The sequence below is a fragment of the Coptis chinensis genome, chromosome 4, assembly GCF_015680905.1.
Source record: "Coptis chinensis isolate HL-2020 chromosome 4, ASM1568090v1, whole genome shotgun sequence".
NCBI lineage: Eukaryota > Viridiplantae > Streptophyta > Magnoliopsida > Ranunculales > Ranunculaceae > Coptis > Coptis chinensis.
In genome coordinates, this window is record NC_141459.1 from 54,166,560 (window position 1) to 54,182,747 (window position 16,188).

At 37.7% G+C, this 16,188-nt stretch overlaps 2 protein-coding genes across 4 annotated transcripts; one reads left to right on the forward strand and one right to left on the reverse strand.

The window, feature by feature from the left end:
* The first annotated feature begins 1,442 nt into the window (after positions 1-1,442).
* Positions 1,443-2,849, forward strand: LOC147504018 (uncharacterized). Its single transcript, XM_086557127.1, has 3 exons — positions 1,443-1,581; positions 1,705-1,774; positions 2,520-2,849. The coding sequence occupies exons 1-3, from the start codon at positions 1,443-1,445 to the stop codon at positions 2,662-2,664; spliced, it is 354 nt and encodes a 117-aa protein (XP_086413253.1). The 3' UTR covers positions 2,665-2,849.
* On the reverse strand, positions 2,722-12,920 carry LOC147504019 (Na-translocating NADH-quinone reductase subunit A). 3 transcript variants are annotated; one of them, XM_086557125.1, is made up of 4 exons: positions 12,598-12,886; positions 3,639-3,736; positions 3,210-3,478; positions 2,722-2,972 (listed from the first exon to the last, which is right to left on the reverse strand). In XM_086557125.1, the coding sequence occupies exons 1-4, from the start codon at positions 12,677-12,679 to the stop codon at positions 2,963-2,965; spliced, it is 459 nt and encodes a 152-aa protein (XP_086413251.1). In that variant the 5' UTR covers positions 12,680-12,886; the 3' UTR covers positions 2,722-2,962. The 3 variants fall into 3 exon arrangements, with proteins under 3 accessions (XP_086413251.1, XP_086413250.1, XP_086413252.1); XM_086557124.1 differs by lacking the exon at positions 2,722-2,972 and having other exon boundaries at positions 3,085-3,478; positions 12,598-12,920; XM_086557126.1 differs by lacking the exons at positions 2,722-2,972; positions 12,598-12,886 and adding an exon at positions 9,360-12,500 and having other exon boundaries at positions 3,085-3,478.
* Positions 12,921-16,188: the final 3,268 nt, after the last annotated feature.

Consider the following 16,188-nt stretch of genomic DNA (forward strand, 5'->3'; position numbering starts at 1 on the left):
CACCACATTGAATTCACCCCAAGAACCTCTCAGAAGGGTCAGGTCGTTGCTGATTTCTTAGCAGATTTCCCAGTTGACAATCTGAACTGGGAACCAGAAGACACCGCCCCAACTTCTAAACAACTAGACCTATCGGTATGGTCACTATTCGTGGATGGAGCTAGCAATCTAGGGGGCAGTGGTGTCGAAGTAGTCCTAGTGTCACCAGATGATTCTATGATGGAGAAGTCAGTTCGCATCAATTTCGCGACCTCCAACAATGAAGTGGAGTACGAAGCCCTGATCATGGGACTCCATATGACATTAAACTTGATGTGCAGGAGCTCAAGGTCTTTAGCGATTCACAACTGGTAGTTCGCCAGGTCACCCATGAATACACCACCAATGAAGGTAACATTTCTAAGTACCTTCAAGTTGTAGATCAATTATTACCGTCTTTCAAAAGAGTCACCATACAATATTTCCTACGAGAAGAGAATCGCCATGCTGATAGCTTGGCGTACCTCGCGACCCAAACACCGAACTGTGACGTAGTTTATCGGCTCACTTACCAAAATGAGCACGTCCTAAAAGTTACCGACTTATGCTACTCTCTGACACTCAGATGAGTCAAACATGGATGCAACCTATTATAAACATGGATGCCCACTCTCCTCCAAATTACCTACACACGTGTAAAGTTAGACATTATAAACACTAGAATGGTGCACGTGCTATGCACGTTTCTCTCTTTCCTCTCACCCAACCATATCTCTCTTTTTTATGCCCAACAACTTTTCTGTTTCTCTCTTTTAAATAGGGTAAATTAGGTAAATAATCAAAAAATAGAAGGACAAATAATAAATGACCAAGTAACTAAGAGATACATTAAAAAATAATAAAATATTGTTGCCCCACTGTAGATGAGAGGTGTAATCTTTAAAGTATTTTAGATGGATGCCCACTGTCCTCCAAATTACCTACACACGTGTAAAGACGAAATATAACATTTAGAGGTTCGTATACCAAAACAACAATATATAATAATATACCTGACTGCCGCCTTGCTTGTGTCAGTTTGTCGTTAACTTGTTATATTAAGTACCACAAAAGGATGAGGTAATTAACAATACACCCAACGACTCTACCCTGTGGCCTTAAATAACTACAATATATGCGCCAATGCATCCTGGACTCTGACGTGGTTATGTGGCCTTAAACTATATATTTCATGATTTTCAATGCTTACCTGCGATTGGACGGTATAAGTATAAGATGTTTAAGGCTCTAAGCATGTACAGGGTGTGAGAGAGTGGGTATGGTGGTCATTTCCTGAATAGATAGGATTAGATTCATACAACTTCATTTCCTGAATAGATAGATAAGATATATGTGATGATCAAGTGCAGATCATATTAGAAGAGAGTAAAAAATTCCTATCAAAAAAAAAAGAAGAGTGAAAAATGGCTAATATGACTCTTGCATCCTCATTACTTCTCCCTTCCCTCCTTCCAAACTCATTGCCATCTGGTCACCCTTGCACTCTTTTTTATTCACCTACTAAGAGAAGGTCCAAAAGTTTCAAAGTTCATGCACAATTAGGTAAGATGACTATATGATTGTCAATATCTTGCTTTGAACTTTGTTTTGATTAATGTCAGCCATTGTTATATTGTTGTGTACGTGTTTGGCCAAACAAGGCTTAGATGGCAATGGGTTGTGTAGGTGGGGGAGATGGCAATACCAAAGGAGCAGGGAAGAAGAAGTTCATCACTAGAGAACAAGAACCTGAACAGTGAGCACTCTTGCATATCTTACGTTGTTACCGTATATTTATTCTTACACTGATCAATGATAACCCATTAAATTTCAAATCTAAAATCAATCTCAATAAATAATGAGTGTTTCTACAGCAACTCACACTTTTGAATCGAATTTGTGAACACACTGACGTGGCAAGCAGAGAGACCTTGATTTTCAGTACTTCTTTGACCAATACACACGCACCTCCTGCCTGATGAGTGCCATGTCTGTGTTCACAAATTCGGTTCAAAACATTCGGTTGCTATAGAATTTTGGATAAATAATTTTACCATCTTCTACTTCCTTTCAATCATTCTTTTAGGTGATCATGCAAATACCAAAGCTTGGGAAGTGATAATTAACGGAGGGGTTACCAATCTGACTACTTGTTCTGTTCAACCTTTATTTATTTATATATATGATTCATTGAAGATAGAAAAAAAATGGTTCAATTCAAGACTACTCCGCGCGTACATTCCTAGATTTTGTATTTGCATTCAAATTTATTTGCGTACATATATTTGTTTTTATTTGCGTACATATATTTGTTTTACTTTCTCTCTCCACTGAGTGTTTTTTTCATTCACACGACTAAACAACTTTTCATGTCTTTCCTGCAATCATATGACGGAAAATTGGAAACTAAATTTCCTGCGATTATATGATGGCGGGGAAAGCATAGACAGTTCAGAGTAGAGCACTGAGTTACTAATAATAACAAAAAATTGCATCTGAAGGTACTGGCGGGCAGCCGGAGAAGGAAAGGGAGAAAATCCCATGAAAACGCCACTACCGTACATCATCCTATTTGGTATGTCTACCCCTTTTGTCATATTAGCACTTGGTTTCGCCAATGGATGGATCAAAGTGCCAATTCGATGAGGAGGTATAAGACCACAGCAGCACGATGAAGAGCGCAACATATGACAATGTGTCAAAGAATCTATAATTTTGACTTTTTCTTTTTATTATCCATTTTACTGTTTGTTCTTGATGCAATCCTCCTGTAACTCGTTTGAGGATTCCTTTCAATTTCAATATCAAAGTCGTGGATAAGATTTATACCAGTAGATGGAATGATCACCTGAATTGGCTGGTCCAGAGTCGTGGATAAGATTTATACCAGTAGATGGAATGATCACCTGAATTGGCTGGTCCAGAAGTAGGCGGCTAGCATTGCTTAAAGTAGGCTGCAAATAGCAAGAAAAGTACATTTTTACCTTCAGTAGTCAATGCACGATTATGGATTATCTTATTTGCAAGCAAGATTAAAGGGGGTTTATATCCCTTCATTCAGTAACAAAGTCCAAAAGGTACATTATATTCATAGTGATCAACTTGCAACCTTACGGTTTTCAGTAACAGTAACCTAAAAAAGTACAAGCCTTAATAAGTATCTTAAACAAACCACTTATTGAGAGTAAGACCTCTGAAACTGAGACTCATGGCAATGTGGATCGAGCCAATCCCTTGGAGAACTCTTTGGCATCGTAGCATTTCCCTTGTTGCTGCCAACAAGCTCTCGAAGACTCTCCACCTTATTCTCCCTTCCAATCCCTGTACCTTTCTTGTCAGCTTCCCTCAGCTTCTGCTTGAACCGCTGCTTTCGGCCTGTCGTGTTTTGCTCTTGCTGTTTCACTTGTGAAGGAGGTGCGCCGTGTGGCCCCAAGTAGATTTTCTCCTCTTCTTTAGTGACCTGTCCAGGCGAAAATTGAAATCCATAATCTTGAACTGAAACTCAATACACGAACTCAAACGCAAGGGGTAAGGCACAGAAAGATAGCTTGGAAAATTGAAAACTGGAAGATTTTAGTACTCTTTTCTTCCTTAAAAGGAAAAGAATATTTGGCACATACCTTGGGAGAAGTAGGCTTCTCTTTTATTTCTGGAACATCTGGTTCACTCACCTCTGAGTTTTCTATCCCCAGACTTGGAATTACGAAGCCATCAGTATCTGAAAGAAGAAACAAAAATTAAAAATTAAACAGTAAACAATAAACAGAGATATAATGTAAAGATATGCCACGCTAACACATACAATCATAACATGGACTAGGGCGAATGAAGAAAACATTTGCACAAAAAAAAAGGTGATGATATTTTATTCATTCAGACTTGGAAATGAGCAACAGGTACTGAAGATGAGATGGATTTCACTTAGGTCAACGTCAAGGACATGAGTTATCAGAAACAAAATTGGATAAAACCAATTCAAGAACAGGATCTTGCTCCTGGCCTAAACATATGGGATAAGGTTTTTGTTATTGTCTTATTGATATGCTAGCCAAAGGAAACTTATATTCCAAATTTAATCATTAAATATATAAATAGATGTGAGCACAAGAAGAGTGCATAGATGAACAATAAGATGCAACTAAAAAAAATTAAACAAACTGCAAGAAACTGAAATGTTGTGGAAGGTATCAGATGTAAAGGTAGTATGGTCTCTCCTTTCTAACAGATGGAATTGAGTCAATGGCTTCACATTCATGCTTGTCGATTGATTCTGTGTACACCTTGCTACTTTGCTTTTTGTCAGTATGAAAAATATACTCTTCTTGTTGCTAATCAACTATTAGTATGGCACTACACGTCTAGACTAAGTACAGAATGCAGATCATATGCCTTATTGACACTTACTTTGCGTAGGACCTTCCTCTAGACCCGACACCATAATCCTGTATAAGCACATCTATGGACAAAGAAAATCTTTCAACTACTGATTTTCACTAATTTAGCTAATCCCTAGGTTCTTTGTTAGTAAAGGGCTAAGTCGCAGTTGACACTGATACGCATGTCAGTGTCCGACATGGATACGGAGTCTCCGACACGGCGACCTATGTGAAGTAGGAGACAGGGACACAGCTAATTAAAAAGAGAACTATTACTATTCATTAGTTACAGAATTACAAGACTAGTTCTTGGGTTCAAGAGTCAAGACCTTACAAAGCGCCTCACAAATAAACTACTGTGAATGTGGCATATCATGGAGTTGCAACTATGTTGATAGATTATGTTCTTAGTCCTTTTAGGATTTAAAAGAACCCCTAGTTTAAAATCGTAAATGCATGATGCGCTGCTTGTGTGTCGGACACGGGTGTCTGTGCGTGGGACACAGATATTTGGAGTATTAAGTGTCCACGTTACATAGGTAAAGAGTGTTGAATCTTACAACTTAGTAACTTACTCTCTTTGTTTTTGCTAACCTTAGTAACTTACTCTCAAGAACACTATTAATACAACTTACTGAACTTAGTAATTAAACTTCATTGCACTCACAACCCTATTATCAACAGCTAAAATATGCTTTTAAGCCTCGACAGCGGGTACCTCCTCTTAATGTCCAAAGTGAGCCCTCAAAGGCATACCACGGGTAATCCTAAATGTTAAAAAGAAGTATGTGTTTGAAAGATTCTAGAAAATACTTACATAAAACAAGAATTCCAGAAACTACATACGATAAGAAATAAATGACTAAAAGAAGCCAAGAAATTATTGGCACTATTGTTTACACTGAATAACATTGTCGAGCTCCATATTGAACTTGAACAAAGTATGTAGTCATAGCACTGAAAGAACATCATAAGTTATCGAGGCCATAGCTATAGGAAGTTAATAAGTTGGAGATGAACACTAGATATAGCAATAGAAAAGTAGAAGAGTAGCAAATAACAAATCATTCAAAAAGGGGATGAGGGTCCAGAGCATAAATGTAATACTTACCTGGACCTAAGTTGTTTTGTTACTCAAATGAGACTCAATATAGTGGATACATAACAGTGAGGGGGATAAAGACAAAAAAGGTGATAAGAAATTGCAAAACTGTAGATCTCCTATAGTAACGGGTTACTATTTTCATGTGTGCATAAAGGTTATACTCACCTTGAGCCTCAAGGGTAAGCCTATTTTAACCGTGGTAAGGGCATGAGGCTATAGTCTCAATGCAATTTTCTAGGTGAGGCCTTGAGGTGCCATTGAGTGTTAAGCCTCAATGCGTTTTCTTAAACTACAGTCTACAGTTACAATGCTTACGGTGAGAATTAGCTCAAACTGATATATAGCTCAAAACTTGTGAAGAAATAATTCAAACTATCAACTTCCGACAGTTATCCTGCAGTTAAATTCCATTGACCTCCTACTCCATTTTCGTTGTGATAGACTAAATTCAGAACACAAGGAGAACAAACTAACTCTGAAACTTCTCTGGACTTCTTACTTAACAAAGACTAGAATACATGACTTGTATAGAAACTCAGAAACACACAGGCACATGCATAATACTTAATAATTTGACTCTTAGGATCTAGATATTTTACTCTCAACTAGGTACATGAACTCTAGAAACTACTGTATTTATTACTTCGGTTTAATTTCCAACAATTTTCAGATGTCTTTCCTCATGTTCACGGGGGGTATCCCTGCTTTCCCCCAGATGGTCCTCCTGGATCATTGATGTACTATGGCACCACAATATTATACCTAAACAAAATCATGTACATGTGTCCTATTCCAAGCCAACATGTAGCAAGGCCTCTAAAGTCCACCATGAGGAGATACAATTGTAACGGCTGAGAGAGACCACACAACACATCACAAACATCCAAAGAAAGAGAGTACTGATGGCTCACACATATCGACTCTTTTGACCTAAAAAGACACTATAGTTGCCAACTTCTCATTTGTGAATCTATTCTTAGTTGAGAGGTGCTAAAACAAATTTAAAAAATAAAAAAAGAGTTGGACTCAACTATAAGGGTCAATTATACAAGCAGAACTAGGAAGTATATCTCACTAAGGTAAAGTTTTAATTTCAAAATATTCATGGAGGAGAGGACAACATACTGAATACTTATGACCGTGCTGATCACAGGACAAAGCCCTAATATATACAAACCTAATTACTAAAACAGGAACGAAAAATATCAACATGCCCATCAGAACTCAATGTCCTTACAGCAACAGTTGACCTTGCGGATTTCAAGGAGATTCTTGATCCCAATCACTAAGGGGCACCAGCAGCACCAAATAGTACATACATGCTACATTAATTATCGTTTTACACTTACTGTGCAACAGAAAAAATGCATAAAATGGAAGAATGGGTTATATCATCACACTTGATAATGATAGTCTCTAAAAGGGAAAACTGCTGATGCTCTAAGCAAGAATTTTAATTCTGTAAGTAAGGAATGGTTTATTTTTATCAACTCACAGTATACTAATTTAAGTACAAAAAACCAGCTGATTGTATAAAAGAATAAACAAAAGTTAACTTAGTTTGGGTAATATTTTGAAAATCTAAAATAGTAAAAGTAAAACAACTGAATAAGTGTATCATGCTGTGTTGCATGGGTACGGGACGAGTGTCTGGTTTGGACACGGATACGACGATTTGGACACGGCGAGATTTGAGAATTAGGGTACTGTTTTGCTTGTGTCCAGGTGTCCCTGTCCGTATCCGTGTCCGCACGACACGGGTACGCGATACAGAGGAAATTAGGGCGTACCCATGCAACAGAGGAATCATGGCATACATTCATCTGAAGCTAGGTTATATGGACACGCCATATTTTGAAAAAAATCCGTGTCGGATACGTATCCACGTGTATGTGTCGGACACATATTGCATGTAATTTATCTCGAATTTTGATATTTTGCCGTGTCCGACAATTCTTATCCGTGTCCGATACGGAGTGTCAATGTAACCTAGATCTGAAGAATAGCATTGCAAAGGGAATGCCGGTGTATGGAACAATTTGATGTGATTCAATAAGATGTGGCTTGGGGTGATAGGAGTGTAAGCAATAATGAGACTGAGTGGAAGCAATTTAAATTTTAAAACAATAACAACAACATTGAGAAATTTTCAATTTATACATAGGGTTGTGTAATTTTAGATCTCACACGTTCGAGGATCAATGGGTAAGCAGAAGAAAGACCCAATTCACTTGAGAGCAGATTTAGGGAAATACATAATAAATCTGTCCACATGACATCAAAGTCTCGTTGGTCGACATAACCTCTAAGCTACATCATCTAACCTATTTTCCTTTTCTACAACAAGTACAGACCAGAAAATTATATAGAAATTTGAAAAAAGCCTTAACCATCTTTTCCGATTGAAATTACCTCTAGCGCTGCTTATTCTTTGTCAAAATCAAACCTTATTCATGGGACTTGAGTTTCAGTGGGTTTTTGTATCACTAAGGTTAAGTTGTTGATCAAAAACAAAATAGCTAAGTTCTAACTTGTGCAAAATGGGTTTACTTATCTTGGATTCTTAGTTCTTCAATCAAAACAAAGGTAGGTCACAGTTTTAATTGAAAATTCAAGTACACTCAAATGGATGTTACAGCAACAAAGAGTTGCTAATACGGGGTGGAAAAATTCCTGAAAGAGTGACCACATTAAACTCACTGTTTGTTCTTATCTTCAAATTTTACGTTTAGAATACCAGTTCCTATCTTTACACAGAAACTAAAACCTGATATTGAGATTTCAAAACAAAAGGTTTTGAGAGCAATACACCATGAACAAAAACACCGAAATGATTGCGAAGTCCGATTTCTCCGACCATTGTACATGTGTGGGAGGTGATTTCAGATCAGAGGAGATGATTGGGTAATTTTTCTTCTTTCTCAAAGTTTCTTATCTTTAATTTTTGGGAAAAAGAAAATAAATTGGTTGACATGGATTAGGGGTTTATCTGGACCAACCAGACTTTGTTGTACTGTGGACACATTTTCATGTACATCCACAAATTTTCTCTCAATTCACTTTGAATTCAGCTCCAATTTGCCACAAATCGTCAGGGTGGATCCTAGGAAACAAACACCTTTTTTTTTTTTTTTTTTTTGCTCGGTAAAAGTGATATTCCATTAATAAAAGAAAAGTAGGCTGAGAAGGCCTACATTACAAGAGAACAACCGAAAAATAAATATTTACAAGCGATGAAACAAAACATAAGAAGAAAAAACAAAAAACTCCTGACATAAGACGATCCCACCTAGCAACAAAATACTCAAAGAAACATCCTCTAAACTCTTTGAAGACTTTAGACCACCGAAATAACAAAGCTTTTATCGAGAGAATTGTCTTCTTATGCGAAATAGAGATGCCATCAAAGTGACGACGGTTTCGCTCTAGCCAAATGCCCCACATCATCACAAAAGGTAATAAGCTCCACATGCGATTTCCAGAAGAAGAGAAAGTACCATGACTCCAACCTTTAAGCAAATCCAATACCCGGCCCGGGCATACCCAAGTCATTCCAGACTCTAAAAGAAAAGCAAATCATATTTTCCAAGAAAAAGAACACCAAAGAAGTTCATGATTCATAGACTCACCATCTTTTCTACACAATTGACAATAATTGACCAAACACATTTTCCGACGCCTAAGGTTATCAATGGTAATGATGCGTTCCAAGAAAGCACACCATGCAAAAAAAGCAATCTTGGAGGGAATTTTGGATTTCCAAATTATAGTCCCAGGGAATTCAGGAATGGGGCTAGGACTATTAGCATTAGACAACCAAGAAATGATAGAAAAATAAAAAGACTTAACCGAAAAGATACCTTTATTGCTGGGACACCACACTCTTATATCACCATTTTGTGCATTCGGGATAGCCACATCAAGCCTTGCCATCAGTGAAGCTAGGTCTCCAATTTCCCAATCATTCAAAGCCCTGCACAGTCAAAGATTCCAAGATATGCCTCCCTCGGATCTAACCATACAATCAAAAATGGGTTTCCCTTTGAACCTGGATAGACCAAACAACAAAGGAAAAGCAGAGGCTAAAGCACCACCACCTGTCCAATGATTCTCCCAAAAAAGAATCTCGTCTCCAGTTACAAAACTACATCGAATACCTATTAAGAACAAAGGGAGCACCTTAAGAATTGCCTTCCACACTCCACACTCATAAGGTATGGAAACCGGACCACTCTCCTACCCAAAATATTTTTCCCCAAATCGAGACACAACCACCTTCCTCCAAAGACTATTTCTCTCTTCCCCAAAACGTCATAACCACTTACCCAAAAGCGTTTCGTTGAACGCTACCATACTACGCAAACCCAAACCACCAACGTTTTTAGCCAAACAAAGAATCTCCCACCTAACCAAATGATACCTATGTTGCTCCTCAGAATCATCTCATAAAAAATTCCTAATGATACTCTCAATCCTATTAGCAACTCTCTTGGGAATGACAAAAAGAGACAGTATACTGGAAGAGAGGACAAAGTGCTCTTAATCAAGACCAAACGACCCCCTTTCGAGAGATACCTACACCTCCACCCTGCCAGCTTATGTTGGAATCTCTCAATAACAGGAACCCAAATATATTTAGAACGCACGTCGGCCCCAAGAGGAAAACCCAAATACATACAAGAAAACAAATCCGCTTGACAATCTAACACCGACGCAAGATGGCTCAAAAAGGGAACACTCCCCACACCATACATCTTACTCTAGGCAAGATTCACACGAAGCCCAAAAACTGCCTCAAAACAACAAAGAATGCCCCTCAACCACCTAACCTGACCCACCTCCGCTCCAAGAAAAATCAAAGTATCATCAGCAAATTGGAGGTGAGAAATGCGGAACATGTCACTACCCACTCTAAAACCACCCCTCGAGTTGGCTCTCGAAATCATTCTACCGAAAACTTCCACCACCAAAATAAAGAGGAGAGGAGAGAGTGGATCACCTTGCCTAATACCTCTCGAACTCTTAAAGAAACCTGCTGGAGATCCATTTACTATAACTGAAAAGGATACCGACGATATACACTTCCACACCCATCTTCTCCATTTCGCCCCAAACCCCATCCTCCCTAAGACATAGTTGAGGAACCTCCAACTAACATGATCATAAGCCTTCGTTAAATCAACTTTACAAACAATACCCGGCTCACCACTCTTTTGTTTATCATCAATAGTCTCATTAGCTATGAGGATTCCATCGAGAATCTGTCTATCGCTAATGAAAGCCCCTTGCTCTTGAGAAATAATTTCAAACAAAACTTTTTTTATCCTCAAAGACAAAACCTTAGATAAAATCTTGTAAGCACTCCCAATCAAACTAATCGGTCTCCACTCACTAATATCATCCACGTCACTAACCTTAGGAATAAGAACAATGAACGTGTTATTCAAATGATGAGCAAGGAAACCCATATCAAAGAAGTCTTTCACCATGCTCATAAAATCCACACGAACAGTCTCCCAACAGCTTTTGTAAAACTCAATCGGAAACCCATCTAGTCCTGGGGCTCTATCTCCCCCCAAACTAACAATAGCTGCCCACACCTCATCCTCCTCAATAGGACCCTCTAGAGATCTTTTCTCCTCATCGGAAATGCTACCCAAACACAAACCGTCTATTGTCAGTCTAAAGCGACCAGGTTTAGTATACAAATGACTATAGTAACCCACAATACCTTCTCTGAGGTTATCCTATCCTGTAATTTCACGCCCTTCTATTCTCAAATTCTCCAAAAAATTAACTCGGTTTCTAGCTTTGGCCAGTTGGTGGAAAAATTTAGTACATTGTTCGTCCTCAATTGTCAACTTTACCTTTGCTTTTTGTTTCCAAAAAATTTCCTCTCTTCTTGCCGAGACTTGAAAGTCGGCTCTAAGCTTAGCCTTCAAATTTCTTTCTTCATCGGAAAGAAAATCCACTTCCTCTTTCAAGTCTAACTCCCTAATATCCCTGAGAAGCTCTTCTTTCCACCTATCCATTCTCCCAAACACCTCTCTATTCCACACCTTAATCTTTTCTTTAAGCACCTTCAACTTTTTTGAAAAGATAACACCAGGTCGCCCTTCAAAAGAGAACGAGTTCCACCAATCCTTAATATTCTACTCAAAATTTGGGTCGTCAAACCATGAGTTCCAACCTAAACGGGGTAGGTCTTCGCGACCCACATTCATTATCAAGGACAATGGGATGATGATCAGATGCCGAACTAGGAACAACATTCTGAGACAAACAAGGCCAGTCTTCCTCCCAATCAACACTTACCAAAAAACGATCAAGTTTAGAGAGAGAGGGGTTATCTTGCCTACTAAACCACGTAAATTGACCTCCCTTAAGAGGTAAGTCCAGAAGCTCGCAACGAGTGCTAAAATCATCAAAACTCACCATCCTCGAATCAATATGACAACCGCCCCTCCTATCGCTCGACAGCCGAAGGACATTATAATCACCACCTATGCACCACGGGTAAGCACTCCCAAAAGCAAAAGTATCATCCAATTCGGCCCAAAATTCTTGAATATTCAAACCATTGGACGGACCATACACACCGGTCACAACTTTACACATAATCTCGCCCCTAAAGAGGCAAATGACCGATACTGTAAAGGTGCCCACTGCAGTTTCAAACACCTCAACCTTCCCTTTGTCCCATAAAATATACACACCTCCTCTAGTGTCGACTGCCGGAAGAAAATGCCAGCCCACATCAATAATACCCCAAATGTCATCTAGGAAACAAACGCCTTAAGGTGAATTGTAGTGCAAACATAAACTATCAGACATTTTTCTGGAGAAACAAATAGTGGATTATACAACATAAACTGCAACGCTATTAGCCGAAGTCTTGGACGACAAGAAAGAGTAACAAGGAAAAACAACACAAATCAAACAAGCTAAAGCAGAAGAAGTAGAAGGTAAAGCCGTTAACAGGAGAGTGAGGAGTGATAGAGATATATAATAATCCACAGAAACCATGTGCAATATAAAAGAAGATTTAGATAGAATAATAAAAGTTATTAAAGTAATGCAAAAGTAAAAGTTAGTTACCCCACTCATCGTCAGCAACAACTTGTACTTGGTTGGGTGGAGTGGATTGAATTGAAGAAGAAGAAGAAGAAGAAGGGTCCATTGAATTCACGAACAACAACACTTGATCATGGATTTCCAATATCTAAACTGGGCGAATTAACCACCCCACAACTAAATAATAATTAATTAATTAATAATCATCCGTGGTTTCAGGTCCCAGGGACTCTGGTTAATTACAAACGTTCCGTGGGGTGTTATACTCTTATCTGCACCCCTTTTGGGTACTGTAGGCAAAGTACCGAGAACGGACCAAGGACGAAATTTTGGAATTTTGTTTTTTTCGATTAACCTGTTCTGAAAGAAGTTACAAAATTATAGGTCCCCTCAAGGGGGGCTCTATCATCATCATTACATAAGGCCATAAGGGTCTTGTATCCTACACCCACCAAATTATATTGTGCAGCCTCCGGTCCAAGCCCAACAACCAAATCCAATCACTTAGGTCCAATAACCCCCCTAAAAAAAACCGAAAAATATATTCAGCCCTTATCATCTCTGTCGGGCTCAACTCTATTCACACAAAGAAATTGAAAAAACCGCCATTGTCATTTTCTCTTTTTCTCTCTCGACTCTCATCTCTCTTCACACACAAACAACGAGACAAGAAAGAAGGTTGCACAAGTATTTTAAATTAATAATGAAACAACCAAGTATTTTAATGTTTCGAATAATCGATTAAAGGATTATCGATAATGGCCATTGTTGGGATTGATTTGGAAAGTAGGTTTTGAGTTTGGTTTTTAGTTTCACGGCTGTTTGTATTTGGTTAAGGGTTAATCAAGCATATAAAAGTGACAAAAAAAACAAAATTAACTTCTCAATTTTTTGAGTCCAAACGACCCAGCCATATCGCCCAAGAGAGTCTCCAAACGACCTCATGGCGTCGATTGGAAGTACATCCTACCGATATGATAAGGTCGTTTGAGACTTTGGGCTCAAACGACATTGTTAGACCGCTCCGCTATATACTTAAACGACCTCATGGCGTCGATTGGAAGTAAATCCCAATAATATGATAAGGTCGTTTGGGTCTCGTTACAGTTGTGATTTTGGACTTTCAATGACTTGATTTTTTTTTTTTTTTTTTTTGACTTTCAGTTAAAAATATATTTCATTTCAAATTAGATGATATTTCAATTTCAAATTACTTAAATGGGTTTTGTCAATTTCAAATTATTTAAATGGGTTTAACTTAAATGAGTAGTGTTTTGACTTAGTTTGATTGAAATATGGAGGGATTTTCAATGTGGGGATGTATGATAATGAGTAATGTTTTGAGTTTTGATTGAGATGTGGAGGGAAATTTAAGTTGTTAAGTTTTCAATGTGGGGGGTGTATGAGAATGAGAAGCTTTGGGGGAGTCTTTGAGTATCTTGATGTAATTGGGGGTTGCCCAACACAAAACATTTTTTTTTTTAGAAAATGGCAAACTTGTAATATTTTTTTGGGGGGTTGCCCAATGCAATTTTCATGAGTGCCCGATTAAACTACCTTACATAATCTCTTAATCCAACAAAAGATCAAATCATAGTTTAGAGAGTTTTCCGAGACAAAACAAATAAACACTCCTAAGGATTAAGTCTATTCCCTTTGAACATCTACATCAAATATTTATTATCTCCTAGAACCATAGTGTGGTGTAGCTACAAGTCCTTGAGTAGCCCAACTGCAATCTCAGTTCCAATGCATTCTTCCTTTATAGCACTCCCTGTCTTAAATTTTTTGTAGACCATACCTAGCATTTGATAATCTGGCCCCAGACAAACTGCAGCAGCAGCTCCTTTACCATAAAACATGTCATAGGCACCATCATCAAAGAATAATTTATTCCATATGGTATAAGAGACACATCCAATACATTTTAGTTAAGTATTAAACTCTACGCACGCATGAATCTAAAAGTTTATCTTTCTCCTGATTATTTTCTTTTTGGAAGGTTTTAATCTCTTTTTCAGTTTTCCTTCCAATCCTCTCATAGATGTTTCTGGCCACATGTGATTTCCTTTCAAACCAAAGTTCATTTCTACTCATCCAGATATGCTGTAAAAGAATTAAGGAGTGAATGTCTCCATACTAAAGCTCCTTATCATTTTCAATATGTTCTTTGCCCACTCCACAAATTGTAAGATCCACTGCTTTAGAGTCCATCCTTGGTGTGCTTCAGTTCTCAGTCTGATTTGTGATCCAAACCATAATTGTTTAGCCTATTCACACTGAAAAACGATATGGAAATCTGTCTCCAGAGCCTTCTAGCAAAATTTGCAAGTGTGATCATTATTGGACTTACGCCTCCATGCTTGTTCCCCAGTAGGCATGCCACCAACATTAAAGCTTCCATATGAACTGTTGGGACTAGCATCCTTTTTTTTTTGGCTTAATTACAGAAATATGCAACGTACTTAGGTCCATTTAACACTTGTATCAACATACAATTTTTTTTAACAAATGTATCAATGTACTATGCCCGATTTCACAAAAATAGCAATATGTTAGTAAAGCTTTAGATAGTGGTGGTAACTTCAAAAGAGGTTGTTTTATAAGTGAGGTTCATCCTAAATTGGTTAGAGTTTGAGTGAGGGAGATATAAAGAAGAAAGGTAGACTCTTGTATGGATTAGAATGGTTTTAAGTTAATGAAAACATTGAAAGTTTTAGTTGTTGGTATTGAAATGATTTGAAAACATAGAAGGAAAGATTGATTAAAACTTGAAATAAGAACAATAAAATGAGATTGAAGATTGAAACAAGAAGTAGTAAATAACAAGTGAAGATTGAAATAAGAACAAGTAAATAACAAGTGAAGATTAAAAGGAAATAAAACAACAATAAAGTAAAAACATGAATTAAAAAACTAGACAAGAAATTAAACAAACCAAATGGTTTGGAACCTAAGACAATGGATGGTTTCTCTTTCCCTTACTTTTGGGTTATATACCCCTACTTTTGCTTTTTACAGATTTGCCCTTCTCCATTACAAATTAGACATCTCACACATCACTTTTGCTTTTGCTTTTTGGTTTCTTCTTGACCAAGGTAGGTTTTAGGAGAATGTCATATTTTGAGATAAGGGCCTCTATTTCTAGTCTTCTGATTTGAGGGCTTTGACTTTTGACTTTGATTGTTGACTTTGACCGTTGACTTTGACTTTTTCAACACTTTTCCATAGCAGGTTCTGGTCTTCATAATAAGCGTGATTAATGCTTCTTTTGGTGCTAAGACGCAGTTTTTATGATAAGTGGTATGAAATATTCCTTAACCTAAAAAAGGCAATAAAAACTATGAGTTGTCTTTTTGTTATACGGGTAATAAAACGCACATTTGGGAGCTGATCACCACCCCCAAATAGCATCTTGTTTGTCCCCAAACAAGGATGAGAGAAAAAACTAAGATCACAAATGAGTGATTTATTATAAGTTATACTAATCTCGTTTGATAAGAGCCCAAAACTGTAGTTTTAACCCCTTAACAATAATACTTTTAGACCAATTATGCGAGTAATAAATAAGAGTTAATGTTGATTACGTGCTTTTATGTATTTCAGGCATTGAAG

What these genes read in the sequence shown, in the direction of transcription:
- LOC147504018 (XM_086557127.1), top strand. Translation starts at nt 1,443, where the DNA reads ATGGCTAATATGACTCTTGCATCCTCATTACTTCTCCCTTCCCTCCTT. An exon ending in CAAAGTTCATGCACAATTAG is followed by an intron (nt 1,582 to 1,704) that starts GTAAGATGACTA and finishes TGGGTTGTGTAG; the next exon opens with GTGGGGGAGATGGCAATACC. An exon ending in AGAGAACAAGAACCTGAACA is followed by an intron (nt 1,775 to 2,519) that starts GTGAGCACTCTT and finishes TTGCATCTGAAG; the next exon opens with GTACTGGCGGGCAGCCGGAG.
- LOC147504019 (XM_086557124.1), bottom strand. Translation starts at nt 12,679, where the DNA reads ATGGACCCTTCTTCTTCTTCTTCTTCTTCAATTCAATCCACTCCACCC. An exon ending in TGTTGCTGACGATGAGTGGG is followed by an intron (nt 3,737 to 12,597) that starts GTAACTAACTTT and finishes TTCTTCTTTCAG; the next exon opens with ATACTGATGGCTTCGTAATT. An exon ending in AGAAGCCTACTTCTCCCAAG is followed by an intron (nt 3,479 to 3,638) that starts GTATGTGCCAAA and finishes TCGCCTGGACAG; the next exon opens with GTCACTAAAGAAGAGGAGAA.